General features: G+C 39.9%; 1 protein-coding gene across 1 annotated transcript in view; it reads left to right on the forward strand.

Annotated features, from left to right (window-relative positions):
* LRP5 (LDL receptor related protein 5) overlaps nucleotides 1-21,713 on the forward strand; it is a 130,999-nt gene that overhangs the window by 35,266 nt on the left and 74,020 nt on the right. Inside the window, exons 3-5 of the mRNA XM_036384404.2 lie at nucleotides 9,953-10,150; nucleotides 13,690-13,886; nucleotides 15,578-15,709. Of these exons, the coding sequence (XP_036240297.1) occupies nucleotides 9,953-10,150; nucleotides 13,690-13,886; nucleotides 15,578-15,709 (527 nt within the window). The remainder of the gene's footprint in view (nucleotides 1-9,952; nucleotides 10,151-13,689; nucleotides 13,887-15,577; nucleotides 15,710-21,713) is intronic.

Consider the following 21,713-nt stretch of genomic DNA (forward strand, 5'->3'; position numbering starts at 1 on the left):
TCCTCATATCTGATTTTTACTAAGTGCTTAATGAAGAAGTTCGTTCACATTATGAAAGTCTACAATGTGCTAGAGATATTTACTTTGGTTAATATAAATCTTGAATTTGTTATTACTTGTGTGATGACTGCTGTATTGCCTTTGGAGTGTGCTTACTGTCCAGGTCCAGGCTGTATTTTCTGTAGCTTGCCTTGCTCAGCAGACAGCAATGCTTAAGAAATTTCTGCCCCCACTGTTTGCTGAAAGCAAAAAGAATTAAATGAGACATCTGTGAAATGTTTGTGAAATCATTATTTTAGGGAAAGATAAAAATTGCTTGCCTCAAGAAAAGGTGTGCTGTCTTGTGGGTTTTTTGGTGTGGGTATAACCACAGTCATCACTTGGTGTAGTCACTGGGGTTGTTGAATTTGCCATACCTGAGCTGGCCTGCTGACCCTGGTGGGATCTGTAGGAATGGTGCTTGTGAAAGAGGAGAATAAGGACCTTTGAACTGGTTTGACTGAAGAAAAGCTGCAAACTGCTGTCTACATTTCCTCCCTCATTTTAATTCTTAAAAAGTCTTCCATGGCATGGTGTGAGGCTGTTGGGCAGAGTCAGTGCTGGTGCCAGTGGACTGCGCCAGAAGCTGCCTTCATTTATGGAGCAATCTTCTCCTTTTGGAAGAGCAAAGCTTCGGGGGAAGGAAATAAGATACAAATTAGAATGCAGCAATAAGAAAAAAATTACTGAGTACTAAAAATAAATCATCTCTTTTGGCATTCTGCAGAATGGCTATTAGTTCAGAGATTAAAACAAGCCTAATCGTGTCTGAACAGCATTAAGGGATTGTATGCCATAGCCTGGCTTAGCCATTGCCTCAGGTTGCTTATGGCAAATTAGCCAAAATCTGCAAGCAGTGGCTGTCATTGACCTAAAGTATATTTGGCACCAAAGAAAGGATTAGATGGTAAATGCACCAAATGGGATACTAAAAAATGGATATAGAAGGGACAGCTATCACCATTAGAAAGCTTTCAGTTCAGAGTCTAAAACTAAAAGCCTCAGACATGCCTAGTTGTTAATCCAGTATTTGCTCAGTGTCACAGCAAGTCCATGAACAAGACCTGGAGCTGTTCTAACTCACAACTGTGTTTATGTCAGCACTTCAAACTGCTCTGGTGTTTGCTGATGGTTCAGCAGGACCTTGGTCCCACACAGCAGCATGGCAGGTACTAAAGGTTAAGCATGTTGGCCTGCTGGGTTGGAATTATTGGGATCTGTATGAGCTGCAGTCGACTGAGGCTTCTGATACAAATAAGGGTGAATAATGACATCTTTTAAGCAGTGTATCTTCTGGTCTTAATCTCCTTTGGAATAGTTGAGAGGAGAGGGAATACTGAAGAAAAACTTGTGACTGTTGCAAGTGGTGAAGAAAAGCATCAACATCCTCTGAGTAAAGAAAGCTGTGCTTTTTAGAAACCCTAACTTGTGGTTGCTTGGTTAAAATGCAGAAGATGCCCGGGTTTTGAGTGAAACGTGCTTATTGCTGCCTGAAAGCTAGAGATTACTTTATATCCTGTGTGCTTCTAGTTAGTAATTAATTGCAAGTATAAAATTATTTTGAAGCTTTTGGTTAGTTTTTTGAAACTCTGTAATATATGAGTAGCATGATTATTATCTTAAAATGAAAGAAAAGTACTCAACTGTAAAATTGGTTCACAGTCATATCCAGTATCTTGGTATGGCAGTAATTTCTGGGACTTGGAAAGCTTTTGATATGTGTCTCCAAATAGCTGCAAATAGTCTCATGCATAAGAAACTTGAGTTTTTTGTGGGAATTGTTATTTACTCTAATTTTCAGATGATTGTCCTTAATGGTGACAGCCTTGCTTTAAATAGTTCATTAGTCTCTTCTGCTTATTTCTCCCTTTTCCTGCTCATAGATATGACTATTGTTCAAAGACCTTTTGTTTCATTTGAGAGCAGACCTGCCTGTTCAGAGAGGATGAAAAAAAGTAATTTACTTCTCTCCTACTCCCCAAAATTGCATGGGAAAGAGGTGGAAATGTGTAGACTTCCTTAAAAACCCCATTGAACTCCCTCCCCTATTTGCACTCTTCTTTTGCTGCAGTTTCTGTGACTCCTCCTATCCTGAGTCCTGGACACTGATACTTCTTTGCCCTGTACACATTTAGTCTTATTACGTTTGGGAATTGTATTCTTCTCTTCTAAATTTCTACACAATTTCTTGAGGGAACAGAAGGAACAACAGGATGGCTTTAGTTGTCACAGTGCCAGGGTGTGTTGCAGTGGTTTCTTGGGTGAAGTCAGGAATGCACTGGCACCAGAGAGGTGATGGAAGCTCTTTGATTAGATGATGTCATTAGGTGCATTTTATAGCTGCATAATGTGGAGATCATGGCATATAAAACATGTTGGTCTGGATGGACTGGCACTGTTCTGTCATGAATGAGTTGCTTTGGTTTAACCCAAAACATGTTTCTAATTTTTTTTTTTTCATGTAAAATTAAGCATTAGTATGAGCTGAAGTAAGAATTTTTCCACTCAATCAGCTGAGGGTGTTCTCAGGGTTTATTTATTACTGTGTTTGAAATTACAAGGGTGAAAATGAACATGCTTTAGTTCCGTGCCTTGACAAATTCCTGTCTTTAGTTGGTGTGTATCTTTCCCTAAACATTGAGTTAAAGTGTATCAGCACAGAGAAACATAAAATGCCTTGGTTTGAGCTGAACATTTGAGCAGTTGTGAGATGGGTGGGTTAGAGAGCCACCAGCACCTGACTTAGACAGTTGGATTACTGTGGTTCAGTAGATTTGCTGCAACCCATCTTCCATTAAGTCAGTCTAATGTGTAGATACTATTTTTTTTTTGCTGTCCTAATAGGTTTTAATTCAGTGTTTCCTTATGAAGAGACAAAGAAATCTAGGTTTAACTTCAGGTACATGTAGTTGAGTAATGACTGGGTCTAGCTCACAAGCTGATGGAGAGTTCAGCAGTTCATTCTGCACTTTTTCATGTGAGGATACTGAATTTTGAGTGTCTGCAATGTGTCTTAAAATGGGTTGAATGTATTGAGATTTGGACTATTTTTCCCATTCCTAAAGTAAATCACATTTTGTGAAAGAAGGGGACCTGGGCTCAATGGACTGCCTGTAAAACAGCCCTTGCTGTCAAGAAAGCCAAGAGCACTCCTGGGCTTCATCAGGAGTGCTGCCATCAGATCAGGAACCTCGCTCTCTACTCAGAGCTGGTGAAAGGACCCTTGAGGTGCTGTGCCCAGTTCTGGCTCCTCAGCAGGAGAGAGACGTGGACACGCTGCTGTGAGCTGATCAGAGCGCCCCAGAGATCATGAAGGACACCTTGCCAGTGTGTGTTTTCAAAGAATAAATCAGAATAAAAGACATTGTAGGAAAACTGTAGTGGGGAAGGCTGGTTCTCAAGGGTTTTGTTTGCTTTGTACACATTTTTTGAATACAATGTGATTAGTTGCAATGATTACCTGCTATGGCATATTTTGGGTTTGATGTAATGATTTTGTCGAGGACATCCAGGTCTCAAAATTCAGTGCTTGAAAAAAAGAAAAGAAAACAAAAAGGTAATTAAAAAAAATAAAGTAATTTGCAGCTTAATGCTATGTGAGGTAGACATTCTTTTCTTCTGTAAACAGTTGGGGATATTTAATTTCACAGTGGAGTTTTTGTAGCTTTAAAGGTGGGATGGGGGAAGTAAGTTTTAAATGTGCAGGAATCTAAACTTCATAGCAATTTCCTGTAAACTCCTGTTTTATGCCATGGGCTTGTATAAGTTCAAGAGCATTGTTGAAATTGGAGAAGTTTGTACTGATTTATATCATCTGTGCAACTGGCCCCTTTTGTGTAAGCAGGTTATGTAAGGTTTGGCAGCTGTACTGCATTTTGTGAGATGGAAAAAGTGTTTGGGCAACGTTGGCTGCTTTTTATTATGTCTGTGATACCTTCCAGCTCAGATGGCTGATTGGCTGCTCTTGGAGGGCACAGCCCTGATTTCTAATCTTTGTAAAAATGATGACAAGAGACATGAAGCACTGGGAAATAAGAAATAACCTGCAGCTTTAAGACTGAGGGGAAATATGGTCTTCATTCTGGTTTTTCTCCTGCACCTGGAATTTTAAAATGAGTTAAGCAGGGGAAAGAAAACAAACCAACCAACCAAACAAAAAAATCACCCAAAAACAAAGCCAACAAAAAACCCCACTGGGGTGCAGTTTGCCAACTTCAAAATCTGTTTGTTTTTGCAGGGTGGTTTTCAGTCCCATTCTTCTGATAGGAGGGAAGCACCATTTAAGCCCTGAATTCAATGTGGTAGTTTATATGCCAAAACCCAGGGCCTTTTTGGCTGCAGTTGAATTGCATTTAATTAAGTTCTGACTAGAAAGCTTGGTTGTGAAGCTTGAAGCTTACATATAGAGCTTACATATTAGTAATATATGTAACATGTTACATGTATGTGCTTACATAGAGCAGTAACTGAATTTTATGTACTCTCTTGGGTCTGGTGCTTCTCGCTGCTGGACTGGATGGACTCTTGGTGGCTGTGTGTTCATAAGAAACTGTACATTTACACCATGGTTTTGATGGAGCTTTGGCTTTTGCTCTGCTTTGTTCCAGCTCCTTTCTTTGGTGTAGCAAAGTGGTGCAGCAGATCAGTTTAGGGACAGAATTGGTGCAAGTGCTGTGAAATTATCATTTGATGTTAGTCTCTTTTCGCCCTGCCTCTCCTTCCTTTCTGCCTTGGAAGTCTGGAGTTAAGGTTTAAAGCCAGTGAGGGGGGGGAGACAATCATCTCTGAAGAAGTAAATAAAGTAACTCATAAGTCTGTCCAAGGTCTGCTTTTTGTTTAGCAGCTTCTGTAGTGCAGCTTGGTTACTTTTTTTAAAAGGGTATTGATTTGCAATAGCTGCTTAGCAGTGAATTTTGCTCACAAGGGCTTTTTTTTCTCTCATTAGCTCTTTAGGAATTCATGTTTTCATTTTCTTTGACAGCCTCAGTGCTGTTAGACTTTAGTTGACCTGTTGCCATGCAAGGAGGATATAAAACTCCTCAGATGCCAGTCCTAAAATGTGATCGATCTAATGTGTACAAAGATACTGGATTTGATATTTTTAGTTTCTTACAATTGTTATGGCGTGTCCTGGCCCAGGGGTATTTAAAACTCTGGAATTTACATTTGAAAACACCACCACCACCAAGAAAATCAACCAAACAAACAAAAAACCCAAAAAACTACCCAAATGCTTGCCTTAGGCTCTTCATTGTTATTCAGTGTGCATCTTTTCAGCTGGCTTCAAAAACTGGGAGGCGTAATAGCACAGGTAGTGCCAGACTGAGATCCTTTGCTTAGTCTACTTATTTTTCTGAAATGTTATTTGGGGTAAATACTGGGTTTCTTTTTTGAATGGTGAAATGAGAATGATAGGGATTGTTAATATACTGGACACCTGGAAAATAGATTCTATTTGAGAAGCAAAAAACCCCAGTCCTGAACCATCATTTGTCCCAGAAACATTGATGATGTCTTGACTGTTTGAAGGTGATTGTTTTTTATTGAGGTCAATAAGAGATGTGGACTCTTGAGCATTCTTTAACAAATAAATTCAGGAAAGCTTTCCCCCAAAATAATGTGTTAGTTATTACTCCAGGATCCTGAATTAAGGTTAATTTAAATCAGGATGAATCAAAATCCGTTCCTACATATAAACTGTTAAAGCATGCAGATTGATCCCTTCTCTGAGAAGCCACTTGGAGCTTTTTGGCATATTCTTCCCCTGCCCATAAAGCTCCAACCAAAAGTGTCTGCTTTTGTGTAAGAATTGATCCTGTAGACTGGAGGCATTTGGAAGATGGAAGCTGTAAGGCCTAATTATTATTCAGGACATTACTAAAATCTTTAATTTCCCCACTGTTTTTCCTGTATTCCTCTTTCTCTGATCAACCAGCTATTGCAAGCAGATTTCAATGCTTTTGACAGGAGACTAATACTTTTAATCAGATCCATGGGTTATTTCAAGGATACTTAGCCTTTGTCTTTTTCTTCATCACAAATCATACCCAGGAAGCTTTCCCCCACCCCAAAAATTTCTCTTATTACTGTTCTAGTTAAGTTTGCTGGTTTAGCTAAGCTTGTGTCATTCTTTCCATAATAACCATGGATGTTTCTTTTCTTTAGGATTTATAACTTGTGCAAAAAAAATTGTCTTCAGGTTACTCTGTGTTCCAGCCAGAACACTGTATTTTTACCTTCATTTGAACTAGCTTTGTCACTCAAAATAGAGGAGGGCAAAAAAAGGAAAACTTGACATTTTGTGCATTCTTGAAAATCCCTTACAGGCATGCAGTTAGAACATGACATTTATGGCTTGTTATAGTCTCATGTCCAGTGCTGTGTTGTGCCTTGTGCTGCCAAAAAAAAGTCAAAAGAGCCTAGATGTTAGGCTAGAGAAAGGTGGAAGAGGAGGGATGGAAAGGGCTGCCCTAGCTAGTTGCAGACTCAAAGGAGAGTAACTTGCCATGGGGGAGGTGATGAGATATGCCTCTTTCTCTGGGCAAGCTGCACTGGCTGGTTGCTGCCATTCTTTGCTCCTTCTGTTTAAGCACCACTGCTGCAGAAACATTGGTAAGATTGATTATTTGATAAGGTAACTGAAAGGTTTTGAGTTTTCTCATTTTTTTCCTTGTAGAATGCTAATGTCAACACCAGGGGTGGGCACCAGGGAAGAAGTGCTTCATTTGGCAGTGGTATGGTTTTAAAGGGGCTCACTTAGACCACAGAAGATCAGTCCTGCTGTAGGAGCAGCTTCTTACATTGATTTCCAGACTCCTGATTCAGGGTCTTGATGTGCTGAGAGATCCCCAAACCAGAGCAAATTTCCTAGAATTCATGGCAATTCAGCACCTGCTGCCTGATGAAAGGATGGAAACCTCTTTGAAAAGGATGCAAAAATTGTATTTGCCTTACCATGGCTTGGTGTGTGCTCCTGTGATGGACCGTGGGATTCTGTGGAGCACATAGGGGGAAGGAAACCTTTACCTCTTTAGGTGTTCAGTATACTCTGAAAAGTTCACTGAGAAGATCAGTGAACTTTTGAGGGATTGCAGAGACAGCCTGTTGTCAGGACAAGGTGGTGACAGGGTGTGTTGCTTTAGAAAAGTCCACCTGAGAGAGAAGTGCTTTGAAGGAAGGCTGCCTGCATTCCAGATTGTTCTCCATGTTGTCCAAGTGCATCTTCATCCTGCTGACCCTTCCTTTGTGGTGCAGCTACTTTGTTAATACCACACAGTATTAAACCTTTGAGTAACATTGAGCTTGGTGCCTGCTAGTGAGCTGAAATGTAGAGATGCAATTTTCCTGTGACAAGTTTGTGTGTGAATTTGAAAGTACTAGTTTTGTACAGCGGTCTCTGTGAGGCCACAGGTAAACACACATCACCTATGAAATTAAATGGCACTATTTTTTGGGAAGAGGCTCTTGAGTTGGAGCTCCTTTAATATCATAGAAAAGCCATGAGGGCCCTTTGGTTTACAGATTTTTTTTTTTCCTTCATCTGAATGCATTGAGAGTGCAGGCTGAAATTTTAATGGAAGGCCTGAGGACAGGAATTTTGTTCCATGATAATTTAGGGGATCTGTTTTCATCCTTTTAACCTGCTTTGAGGGTTTAATAGGACTTTACTAGTTTTGTCTCCTTTAGTTTTTCTTTTAGGTAACTTTCATGGGATTTTTCATTTTGGTCTAAGCTCCTTTTTAGTCTGTGCTTACACATTTCAATAGCCACGTCATATGGCCCAAAATCACTTCTAATAGCCACATTTTTCTTCATTCAACAGTCTATCTTTTGTCTGTCTTTATTCCTGTAGGGTTGGATGCAGGTGGTGCAAGGTGAGCAGGATCAGATGAGCTGGATCAGACAACTGATTTGACCTGACCAAAAATGAGTATTTGGCCATATCAGTTTCACAGTGTGATTCAGCAGCTGGTTGTGCAGACAGGTTTTTTAAGTCTGCTTTTCTCTGTCTTTAGTTGTTTGTCAATAGCTGCTTCCCCACACAGTCTGAGTTGCCACAAATTACAGCCTGACTTGTTAAGGAAAACCAAAATGAGTGGCAATTTACATGCATAGGTTGTCCTCTGAACTGGGGCAGCTCTCAGCTACTGCTGCTGCTTTTTCAGGAGCTGTCAGTCTATCCTGGTTGCTGGAGCTGAGGAAGCTTTGGGAAGGCATCTGGGGACATGACTGTGCCTCGGCCACTCTAATGTGAGCTATCTCAGAAACCTGCGGAGTCGCCTCCATGGAAGTCTTTTATTTCACCTAGAAAACTTGTTTGACCTCACACTCAGGTGTATGTGTATTGTGATACAAGTGATCAATGTCTATCTGTCTGTCTATATCTGCATGGTTATTATATTATTATATTCCCCTCTTTAGTGGGGTAAACCGCTCATGATTATATATGCTGCTGTGTAGGTGCTGTGACTGCCCTGGAACTGGAGTTCTGCCTAAATGGGGTGGAGGATGGACATGGAGATCAGAGCATTTTAAGGTTAAGTGTGTTGTGAGGGACATTTGCTGGTGATAGCTGTAGAGCTGCCTGTTCCTCCTTTGCTGAATGGATGGCCCAGCTGCAGGTAAAGCAGCTCTAGAGCCTCTGCCATTTGCAGGGGGGAGAGCAAGATCCCCCTGCAGAGGAACATGACAGCAATTACAAATGTAATCATCCCTGAAGTGTGACAGGATTCTCTCTCATAAAATAAAGCATAAAGTGTTTTCACAATCCACATTCATTTACTTCCTTAGTGGCTCCTACTGTGATTGCACAGTGAGTGCTGTCTTCTCAGGAGAGCTAAGCGTCTGAGATAAGCCAGGTTATGAAACATCTGGCCAAGCATTGTGCAGGACTGAATAGATGTCTCTTTACCATGCTTTTCTGGAGCTCCAGTGTTAGGAGGACTTAACTGTGATGCAGCTCAGTGCTCTTGCCCAGCTGGTGCCCATCTGGAGCTCCTGTTGATCTAATACTGTGCAGGGAACCTGGGGAGGTGATGGGTCCAGTGCACAGATCCCTGGTTATGTTTGAGAGCTCCCTCAGGGCAAAGGCTTCCTCACACAGACCCATGGCCCAAAAGGCTGTCATGGCATTGGGAAGGCAGTGTGTTTCTCTGAGCCCCCTGAGGCAGCTGTGTTGTGTTTGCATGTGGAACTTGCAGGCTGCATATGTGGTGCTGGGTAATGTTTACCAGCTGTGAACTGGCTGTCCTCTTCTCACCAGACCATTTCTCTTGTAACTGTACAATCTCAGCTTTTCATGCAGATGTTGTGTGATTTGCCACAGTTTGATCTGGTCCTTTCCAATTGGTACGTGCTGTTAATCTATTGTGAGTCTATTCAGGCTGCTTACATTGCCCATAGGTGGAGTGATAGGGAAACTGGGACATGGATGGGAATGGGGAAAAAAAACCTCCAAAAATTTAATGTCTTTCTAAGTCTTTATGGATTTGTGATTTATTTTTTGACAGAAACAAATTTCAGGACACTTGATTTTATTCTTTTTTTTTTCTATATGGATTTGCAAAAGGAGATGAAGCTGTGGTCATTGCAATATAGGATATTAACTTGTAGTAACTGACCACACAAGGATGATACTCAGTTGTAAATGCTTATAACAATCAGGTACTGCTCAGCATTGGGAGACAATGGTAAATACACAGAGGCAAAACTTGTGAGATGGTTTCATGAAGGACTTACTTTTTGCCCTGTGGGCCTGGGGTTTGATTTGCTTTAATAAATGTGTAAAAGTTTTGGGAGTAAACAATGGTGTCTCTACCCTGCTGTACGTAATGTACCATTGTACCATTACAGGCTTTGCAAAGAGCTGCTGTCCCTGCATGTCCTGTGGCCTCACTGTGTGTGTCTCTTTCAGATACATGTACTGGACTGACTGGGGTGAAACGCCCCGAATAGAGCGGGCGGGAATGGACAGCAGCATGCGCAAGATCATTGTTGATTCCGACATTTACTGGCCAAACGGACTCACGATAGATCTCGACGAGCAGAAACTTTACTGGGCTGATGCAAAACTGAGTTTCATTCATAGGGCAAATCTGGATGGTTCCTTTAGGTAAGCTCCCTTTGGTCTATAATAAGGTGTAAGTAATTTCTCACTTTCTGTGTTCATTTTGAAATGAGACTTTTTTCCCCAGTAATCTTGAATAATGCAAATACCTACCTATTTTTTTAAAATGCAGTTCTTAATAGCCTTGCAAAAAATAATCTCACATACTATAAAACTGGTTTTAAGAGTAAGAGTGTTTGTATCAGTATTTCACTATAGACTGTTCACAGCCTTCTTGTACAGCAGGATTCTTCTTTTTTAGGCTCTTACTTGTCTTGAAAATAGTTGGAGATGCTTATTCTTGACCCTAGACAATATAACATTTACTTGTGACTAGGATTTTACAGTATTGTTATTTTTTTTTTACCAACAAGAAATACACATTGAGACGTGCTGGTCCATGGCCCCATCCAGAGATGTCCTTTATGTCATGCCTATTAATTAAGGAATTTTTGCGTTGTTTCAAACAACAAGCAGTTAGGAAGCAGATTTCCTAAAGTTTGCTGGAAAGCACAGGGTGGAATTTTTTTGATGGCTGCTGTCCAAGTGTGCTGTTAAGTTTTGGCTTCTGTAGACATGGAGAAATGACACTTCAGGCAGGGCAGACTTAGGCATTTGAGATTGCATCTTCAGTTCTGTGCAGTGCTCAGTGGGCAGGGTATGTTGGTCCTGAAGGGTGAGTGTCGCATGCAGTAAAGTGTCCTGCCAGAGTAATCTCTGCACTGTTATCTGGCTTTGGTCTTCAGGTAGTTTTAAATGACATTTTCATGATTTCATAACATTTTAAATGCCTGTGTCAATAAAATTGTTTTGCCTTGGTGAAAAGTTGGAGGAGCTCTATTTTACACATTTCTGTGTAACAGAATAATATGCCTTCCCCAAAAAAAATTTCCATGGTGTTTTTCATTTTTTTTTACTGAGTTGCATTCTATGCCTGATTTTCACAGTCATAAAAGAGCAATAGCAATATTGACATCCTTTATAAAACACTCTCAAGTGTTTTATAGACACTCTGAGAGCACTGTGTAAGAGCTGGATAATAGTGGCATTGTAGTAAGTGACAAGTATTGACTGACAGTCCAGAGTGGAGACAGGGAAAAGCCCTTTGTGGAAGGCAGGGGTAGCTCCAACTCTGGCTGCAGGTTCCTAGACAGAAGGAAAGATTTTCATATGATTTAGCATAAGTATGTTTCTCTGATCTGGGGGCAAGTGGCAGAGTTTGAGGTTTCCAGGCTGTTTCTGGGGTTTTCATGCACATACAAATTGTACAGACTTTACTTGCATGTGTGTAAATGTTGAAGTTGTAATTGGCAAGTAAAATCTATTCTGCTCATTTTAAGGTAGAGAAAAGCCACCTGAAAGGGAGCAAGACTTTGAATGCACTAATTCCAGCAATCTATCCAAATTACTTTGTGATAGATCAATGCCCCACCTCCCAAACAGATTTCTGTTGGACCATAAATCAAATAGTGTTTTAGGAAATAATAATGTATTTTGCATTAAGAAAAAATTGGCTCTCTTTCATATTTTACTCAGGTGCTAGAGCATGTAAATGCACACTTGAGGTCAGAATAACCCTGTACAGGGTGCATTCTGGAGGTTCCTGATGTCTGACTGCATGTGAACTGTTAGGTATTGTCCAGTATAATAACTCTGAAAGTGTTATGGATATTGATAAAATGCCATGAAGATTGATCTTAATCATAACTCCTTTTAAATGAAATTTTTATTTATTCCCTTTTCCTTTCCACTGATCAGTGCTGAAACAGATGTCTGTGAAGCTGGGACTCTTGGATTCTGGTGTTAAGGTGCATTTCAGTTAAGGGCTCAAACTAGATGGTAACTTCTGAAGTTGTTTCTGTTCCTTAAACATGGGGCAACTTTCACTCATCCATGACAGTAAAGAAATCTGTGGTGTTTCAAATGCTTCCACTCCTCCCATCCCAGAATCCATTCAGTATTACCTCAAAATCTAAATAAAAAGGAAATTTGCATTCCGTGTGGTGGATTAATGTTACTGGAGCAATCTGCCTCCTAGCAAGCTTCAATTTGCATCCACATTTTCTGGAACTATTTCAAGGGATGTAATTACAGGAGAAAGGGAGACTTGATATCTAAGAATGATGGAAATAGGGGCAATACATAGTGGAAAGCAGCTGTTATGATATTAGGATACAGCCACTGCTGTTATTAGTGAAGAGGAAAGAGCAGTGGTGAGAGTGGAAAGAGAAAGTGAAATTAGTATTTGTATTTATTCTGTTGTGTTTTATGGTAAGAAGTAGTGGTAATTAGAGAGAATTTTTAGAACAGTTTCAATTTTATCTCAAGAAGAGAAATATTATTAATAATTTTGTTTTCTCATCTATATGCTGGTACTTTTGTCCACGTCTCGGTCTGTTTTAAACTTGTCAATGTCTGAATATATATCAAGAATTTTGGGGGTGTTTTTTATTCCCTTCTACCCTGGAAAATGCAGATAATTACCTGTGCTGCTGAAAATGAAACAGAGTCCTTTCCCTGCCAAATGTTAGCTGGTTTTTGTTTATCCTTAAACATCTTCAGTGGAAAAAAAATGAATGCAGATTTAATAGAGGTTTAAGAAAATTAAGTTCCTTATTTTCCTTCAGGATGACACTGAGACTTCAGCTTTCTCAAAGTCATATGATGAAAAATTTTGAATAATGCTTTGCTGTGTCACAACACTGGTTTGAAAGGTGTGTGCATACCTTTGTGTATACATAAAATGGTTTGTGAAAACTGAGTACCTGAGAGTTTTGACTGAGGAATTGTCAAGCATCTTTTCTCTGACTTAATAAATATCTTCAAAACTACTAAATCTAAATTTATTGCAACTGGTATAAATTTTGGGATCCTGTGAAAACATGTTAGAAATGTCATGTGTTTTGTGGCTTCCAGTTCATCTAATTCTTGGAGGTGTGGCTGTATGTCATTGAAAAACCACCTCAAATGTTTCAGATTTGTATTAATTATAAATATTTAGTTTTAGGAAAAATATAACTGACCTTTGCTCTACATTAAAAATTAATCTGAAAAATACTTCCTTCTGCTGCAAATTTAAGAAGGGGGTCATTTAATGAGACTCATAGGTCATTTCTGCCTTTTTCTCCTAGAAGAAAAGACTGAGTGCAAACTGAAGTTCTGGGCAAAGATGTCATATACTGCTATAATCAGAGGAGCACTCTTTGGACCTAAGTTTCCTTGGAAAGTCACTTGTGTTTGGGTATTTGTGCAGCTCCTGAAGTTAAGGAACTTAAGGGGTCAGTGTAGAGCCTGAATCAGATACTTTGATGTTCTGAAACCCAGTATATTTGTGTCCTTGTTGCTATGAAGGGGTAAAATTTTATTTTACATTTTTCAGACTGCTTGTCACTTTTATCACCAGGTGAATTTCTTGATTCACCCTGTGAATTTGTTGAAAGACGACAGTTCCTATGTGAATTTCTACAGAGCCAAATTTTTTCATGTGTGTGTGGTAACAAGTGGAAGCAATCCATTTTTTAATCCTTACTCTTTCTCCCAAAAAGGCAAAAAGTTGTTGAGGGTAGCCTCACTCACCCCTTTGCCCTGACGCTGTCTGGGGACACTCTGTACTGGACGGACTGGCAGACGCGCTCCATCCACGCCTGCAACAAACGGACGGGAGAGAAGAGGAGGGAGATCCTGTCTGCCCTCTACTCACCCATGGACATCCAGGTCCTGAGCCCCGACCGACAGCCCTACTGTACGTCCTGCTTGCCCCCAAACCCCTGCTTGGCTGCTGCTTCTCTGGCAGGGAAAATGTCAATCAGCAAAGTGGTCAGTGTGGAGTTTCAAAGTTCTGCACGCTTGGCAAGGGGTTGGTTGTTAAAGGTAGAAGTGCTTGAATCCTGTGCCTTGCTTTGAGTATTCCGACCCGAATTGGTGTGAACTCACTCACTGCCCCAGCTGGTAGCAAAATCCAGTGCAGTATTCAGTGACTTGTTTTGGTTTGGAATATTTGAACAAGGATGATACCAACTTACCTGACATTTTTTTAATGCCATTGCTTTAAAGACATCTGTAAGAAATGCTTATTATTATTTTTTTTTAATAAGTAAAATTGCCACAAATTATATAATGTTCATGTTGTACTTATAAGTGCCATTTTTGCAGTCCAAACTTGATCATGGTTATCTTCAGTACATATCAAATAGTTCGTGCACATCTTAGCATGGAAGGGTTTTAGTTTTGAGCTTTCATGTAGACACACATGTGCCTCTATTTTTCTATACATTCTCTGGTGCTACTTCAAAGGAAGTAGAGTATTGAAAATTGAGTAGAGCTGCATGTATTTTGTATGTTCACATGATTCCATGTGGCAGCTGGTTTTGAAGGTTTTGAGTTTTTTTAGGATTGTGAGAATGGGACTTAAAATCAGTGTTGTGAAATGTATAGAATTGAGTAGCTCTGGGAAGAATCAAGTCTTGTCCAGAGGAAATACTCTTGCCATTTGGACTGGCTTCTTTCTGTATGCCAGCTGTAAAATCTGCTTCCCTCAAGATAGTATTTGTTATTCCAATGAAGTTAATAGGATGTGAGTAAACAGGCCTGAAAGTAAGCAAAAGGAGTTTGGAGATCATCCTGGGGATGGAACATGTGCAAGTTTTCCTTGAGGTTGCTGGGTATGCACAGCACCCCGGTCTATCTCACAGCTCAGATAAGAGTTTGTCCGTGCTGAATTCTTGTCATTGCTTTTAGCTCCAGGAATGTCCCAGCCTTGGGTCATAGTATTTGAGTCAGTCACAAAGAAAATAGAGCACACAGAGAAAGAGTATATGCTGAAAATAGCTCAGATGCCATTGATTGACTTCATTAAGATCAGGCTTGGATTCCTTCCGCGCCTTTTTTTTTTTTTTTTTTTTTCTCTGTGAGTGTCAGTGGAAGTAACAAAAGTCAAATTAGCCAGACATTTTGTGCTTTTATATTAGATTCAATCAGATGGTGATTGAAACTACAGTTTTGCAGAAATCTTGAAAAAGTTGCAAGTATTTTTTATAAGGGGCAATATTTATCCATAATTACCTATTAATATGGTTTCATGTCTTGCTGCCATTTTTTTCCCCATTAAAGGAGGAAGGAGTGGTCAGTGGTCATATGTCCATCCTTGTCCTGTACATGCAAGAGTGGGAATTTGTAATGTAGGAATTGTACAAATTCTTGTTTTCTTTCATAGAACTGATTGTGCCATCAGTTGCATACATCTCAATTTAGGTGCCCCTAGAGTTAAGATGCTGGGGAGGGGGGGAAATCAAGCATTTCATATCGTGATTGCTCTGTTTTTTTAGCACTAAAGCTTATGCCAGTCATTTGGGATCTGTAATTTCTTCCTCAAGGAGAAAACAGAGCTTATGGGCTTCTAGAAAACTTAGACTAAATCTGCTTTGTTTCTTGAAGTTCACACTCCATGTGAAGAAAACAACGGTGGTTGCTCCCATCTGTGCCTGCTGTCTCCAAGGGACCCCTTCTACAGCTGTGCCTGTCCCACTGGTGTGCAGCTGGAAGATGATGGCAGGACGTGCAAAGCAGGTAGGAACTTGGCTTTTTTCTACAGTCACAGTGTTGGTGTGCTTTGGGTTCACTGCTTCAGAGCTGATCCTTGAAGAATTGAGTTGAGAGGAGCTGCCTGATAAACTGAAATGTCATTTTGCATATAGACCTCCCACTAAGATACCAAAGACAGTGGTTTTTATAAATTAAAGTAATCCGTTGTAGTAGAAATCAGAGGATTTTGCCTGTGTTTAGGGTTGACACTTCTCTGTAGGAATGAAGTAGTATGTGGAACCCATTGCTGAAGGATTTTATTAGAAGTAAGTTAATGTAGGACATCTTTCCATTTGGGCAGTGGAGAAACTTCTGCTCCCTCCCATTCATCCTCCAGAACAGGTCTGTGATAAAGCAGTGGTGGCTGAGTTGTTAACTGAGAAAATACTGTTCTAGGTGATGGCCCTGAGAAGTAGGAGAGGGTTGTGTATCACCAATAAAAGTTGTTTAGAGAATAACAGCTGGAGTATACCTTTTAATTAGACAGTGTAACTAGATGCATATTTTGTATCCACAGGTTGAATGAGCCCTGTGGTAAACTTTGAAGTCTTGTTTTTTTCACTGATTGATAAGTCTTTTTTAAAGATGCATCTTAGAAAAGCAGGCAACTAACACTGATATGGTGATAGAACACTAGGAGGGAAGGTTTTGGAGAGTGTTCCACTGACTCTGCTGCCTGTCTCCAGTGTGCTTTTGAGTCTAGTCAAATAATATAATCATTTTCTGATGTGGCTTGATTCCTCTGTGTACTAGAGCATGCATAAGATGCCTTTCTTTTGTGAACCAGAAGCACAGTTTAAACACTGAATCTCCAGGGTTTAAGGGCTGGTTTTATTAGCTCATCCTACTCTAATTGAAAGGCTTATAAGGTAGTTTTGCAGCTGCTAAGAGACTTTTCCCTTTACTCCTTCCAGCTTTGGAAAGTTTCCCTTTCACAGCTTTTAAAAACCCCTCACTGAAAGCTCAGGACAACTTTTTAGACGTTCATATTGACCTCATGTTTCTGGCAGTGGGAATGAAGGTCAGCCTGCTTTTGGCATTTTGGCAGATAGCACAAGCAGGACCAACTGCTTATACTGTGCTTTCACCTTTCCGTTGTCAGGCCAGATAGTCTGCCAAGGGTTTTCTGTCAAAGGAGGGCAAAAAAGTGGGATGAGAACAGGAAATCTGGTTTTGCATAAGAATGTAGCTTTTTCGTTCAGTTTTATGGATTATTTCTTTCCCAAGCTCCACATCTTTTGTTGCCCTGTCTGCCTTATGCCAACATCCATGTGCTTCTCTTTCCCATCTTGCTAATTAACTCCTTGGTTGCAAGGAGCTGACTTTTTGTTCTCCACACGAGCCCTTTGTAGTGGTGTTGTAGCAGGAGCTGCAGACCCACGGGTGTTGACCACATCTTCACTTTGTTCCTCTTGGCTTGGGCAGAGGTGCAAAAGTGCAGAGTCACTTGGGCATATGAGCTGCTTTGATTTCAGGCTGCTAAGTGGATCACAAAAGCTGCTGGGGGTTTATCTGCAGAAGGGAAAAGCATTCTGTTCTCAAAATCCCTGTCCACATGGGGAGTTCACTGGTGCAAATGTAACTACAGAATGTTATTTCTGTATATATCTGTCAGAAAGAATTCTTGAGCAGAAAAGCCCTGGGGTGCTTAGGTGATTTTAGCTCTCTTGAATATTGAAGTAAACATACATTGGTAATGTTCAGATGAGAGCACTCTGTAGCTCTTTACAAATGGTAAAGGGCCTAGGTAATTAACAAAATTATGAATTCAAGGACAGGCTGTGCCAGTATTTGTCTTGTTGAGTTACATCTGTATATAATGAAACTCTGAAACTGGATTTTTATGCTTTGACTAAACTAATCATTGATATGCTGGGACCTTAAGTATTGTGCCTGTGTTGAAATATAGTTCATTTTCCTGTTGTTTTATACTTTTGGTGTTTGTTCTTGCTTTCTCTCTGGTTCTAAAGAGTTGCTCTGAATAATTTTTTAAAAATTGCCTTTACAGTACATATCCATCACTAATAATGGATGATAGATAGATAGCAACTGGCATTGAGTGTATGTTCTCCTCTGGGAACATGTATGTCTTTTGTGGAGGTAAATAGGTAAATTTATTGTTTTGCAGACCTGTGGTGCTAGGTCTGTTTTCCTCTGTTGGCTTGAAAATGTTCTGCACTACTGTGAAGTTCCCATATCAACAAGCAAGGGAGTTATAACTTTGGAAAGTAAATCAGATGCTCTGACCACATACTCCTAGCAAAGTGAACATTCAAGCTCTGGTCTTTGAAATTACTTAGGAGGTTGTGTTGGACCACCATGGTCTTGTTGGATGTGTCAAATACATGGTTTTAGATGGCTGTCTGAACCTAATCTTGCTGGCATAGAAGGTAACGAAGTCCCAGTTTGTAAAGGCTGTCAGAGTCTGATGGTTCTGGTTGTGCTTGTGGAGAGTGGCCTAGTCAGTAGGAGCTGGTAACACATTGTAACTTTCAAGAATAACAGACTAGTGAAATTGCATGTCTCCAAATGGAGCTTCAGTTCTCAGACTAGGTAGTTTTCTTGATCTGTGTTTTGTTTGGTTGTTTGTTTGTTTTGTTAATTTGTTTGAAAGCCTTTCCTAAGCTAACTTGAGCAATTGCATGAATATTTGAGAAAGGAACCAAAATTTGGTTGCAGTCATTTAGAAGGGTTGTGTAATTCTACCAGCAAATAGGCCAGTTAAAAGCAGAGCAAAAGAGGGGAAGTTTCACAAGCCTGGGGACCTTCTTTTAGTAATTTTGCTGATTTAGGACCATCCTGAATTTTTTCTTGCTTTCATTGCTTAAGGATCACATTTATTTTCTTTATGAACAGAATTATTTTGATTCATGAGTCTTCTGTTTGCGTGCAATGTCTCCTTTCAATAAGCTGTTCTTTCTCCTCTCCTGGGGTTCCCTTCCTAGGATTTAGTGAGTTCTGTGGGTCAGTGGTAGTTTGTAGTGTTGTGAGAAAGACAAATGTATTGATGGCTGTCTTGTCTTCAGCAGTAAATTATTTGCTCCATTTTTACCTGGAAGATACTTCAGGTGATACCTGCCACCTCTTTTGAGCAGATAGACTTTGCTCATGCTTCTCATTGTGCACAGCAAATGACATGAATTTATCTGTTTATCACTCCAGCTCTGGTGCACCTTTGGTGTAACTTGTACCACTTGAAGTGAATGTTTCCAGATAAAATGGAGCTGGATCTTTGCACCTTATTCTGCCTTTGTGGAGCAGGTTTGTTTTGCTTTGCTGGGCAAAGCCGCAGTCTCAGAATATTGGATTTTTTCCCTCTGCTTTTTCCTTCCTTCTGTGGCTTGACCATGTGGTTCAGGTCAGTCACATTCAGGGAAATTCAGATGTTTTTTGTGTATCTTGCCAGCTGTGATTAAACCCTGATCCCAGTCTCCTGTACAGCAGCTCTGTGTCTGCATCCTTCCAAGACTGAGCTGGTTTTTGTAAACAGCATTCAGCAGCATGTTTCTGGAAAATATATAATTTCTTTCTGCTGTGTTCAGTATCACTGGCATACAGCTATCACTGCAGGCCTTCTAAAGGAATGCCAAAACCCTCATCTTTTTTCTAAGTGGATATATTTCCTGTAAGCGGTCACTTGACTTCCTGAATTTCCTCTGCCTGTCAGAGTTGCATTCCCAAAGGTTCTTATTCTCATTGCACATAATTTTCTGATATCATAGTACCGAGTTAGTCCAAGTATGTGAACTAGAATTAGTTGGATAGCATTTTAAAACCTATTATCCAGGGCTGATACCTGCAAAATATTTTCAATATTCCACGCCTCACTCTCAAAAGTCTTTACTAGCTTGGCTCTCTGGCTATGAAGCTGTAATAGGTAGGATAAACTGGGACTTCAGCTAATGTTCTTTTTTATTCTATTTTTTTAACTTCATCAAGGACACTCAGAGCTACACAATGTCAGAATTAGTCCAGATTCATGCAGCTTCTGGAAGCTTCTGGACCCCTAGTTTTAAAAAAATATTTTTCAGGATTTTGTTTTATTTCTCATTAAATATGTAATGCTTGCTGCAGTATATAGATAAAATATTTCAGTAAATGCTACAGAATTTTACTTTACTCATTATCCAAATTCATTGCAGCAATTTCACATGGCCTGAATATCATTAATTCTTGATCCATTTTACATATTTAAATTCCTCTCTAACCAAATTTAAATCTCTATTAAGAGGAATCCTTTTTTACTTGCTTCCACATAAAAACACAAATCAAAACAAGTCAAGCCTTTCTGTGACACTGGAATCTCTTTCTTGGAGATTTAATTTTACTCTGATTTATTGCTTTTCCATTTGTGTTGGGAAAGGTCATGATTCTATTGCCTTTCTTGTGTTAGAAAGCAATGTGAGAGGCCTCTTGGTAAGAAGGCATAAGGGAGGTTGAGGTGTAGATGTATCTGCATGCCATGCAACGAGTAGATGACAAATGCAACATCCAAGTTTGCCACAGTTTTGGAGGAATGCTTTTGATATTTTGCACAAAGAATTTTGCACAAAGAGGTGATGCCTGGAAGAAAGGGCAATGCTAAGTAAAGTATGTTCCTTTAATACACTGGGCATTGGCTCAGTATAGATCTAAGCCAGGGCATGTCTGGATGATGTTCTTGATCACAGGGTTTAATTTTAGGTGGTCCTGCAGAGAGCAAGGATTTGGACTCAATAGTTAAGTAATACAACTTGAGATATTCTGTGATTCTAAGTAGACCAAGCAAAACTGTCTCCAGGAAGGGCTATAAAAGCATAAATGATCCTCTGCCATAGCTGAAGGCAAAGAATTTGGCTGCAAAAGCAACCATATCCAAATGGTACTTCAACTTCTGCTCACACTGATGTTTTTACTGAACTCAGAAAAAGTGAAAGTCCATGTGCTGGGGCACAGATTTGTGAGCTGATGCTACTGGTGCAATGCTTGGTAATGAATTGCTCCTATAAGGGGCCTTTCCTAAAGGCTGTACAAAAAATATATTAGGGATAAATACCCACAATTGCATCAGTTCTTGCTAGTGGCTTGCCTTAATGCTGAGGTAGTTGGCAGGTTTCACAGTGAGACAGGTACCTGAATTCACAATTATCTTAGTGGCTTCTTTACCACAGCAAATCTACCCTTATAGAAAAAGGGGTTTGCACTGCTTGAGATGTGGAAATTAAACTCTTGCTATGCATCAGCATGAGCATTCCTTAAAGCCAGCATGAGAACTGCTGCTGTATATTGAGCTTTAAGCATAATGTGAGTCAAATTAAAAAGGGCCCCCACAGTATTTTCTTTTCCAGTTTGATAACTGTAAAAGAAAATACTTGCTTCAGGTGTTTGAAGTCAGCTACCCTTTTCTATCCTGGATCCTGTTGTTGAGGCAGTTGATCAGGGTTGGCTGCCATTCCCAGTGTCTTATTTCTCTTTGCCATTCTACACGTTGTGAAATAGAAAACTGTTTTTGGAACCTGCTGGCTAATGCTGCATAATATGTACAGTGGTTTTTTAATATGCAGAAGACAGAAGAATATTGAAGGAAGAAATGCTAAGGCACTTTCTTCTCATCTCCTGTGCATTTCTGGTGCACATCATATGTTTTAAAAGTTTTGTCTGCGGTTCCTTGGTGAGCAATCAGGAATTTATTACAGCAACTAAGCCTCCAAGCAAGACAAGCTGGCAGACAAATACCTTCATGATGAAGTACTTACTTCATGCCATTTAACCACCAGAGAAGGTTTCTTTGCCAGCATGTCTTCTTGATTAATAAGAGGAACACTATGGATTAATCCAGACTTTCTGATGAAGTAGATCTACCATTAATTTGAGAGAAACAGCCTTTTTTAAGAAAGAGAAGGGTCGGGGAGGTATTTAGGATAACTGCTGTAGAATCAGTTCTTTCAAATACCTGATAAAACTCCTGCTGACATTGTGTGAGTTCCTGTCTGGAGTATTCTAGCACTTA

Source organism: Molothrus ater, chromosome 6 (assembly GCF_012460135.2).
Source record: "Molothrus ater isolate BHLD 08-10-18 breed brown headed cowbird chromosome 6, BPBGC_Mater_1.1, whole genome shotgun sequence".
NCBI classification, from domain to species: Eukaryota; Metazoa; Chordata; class Aves; order Passeriformes; family Icteridae; genus Molothrus; species Molothrus ater.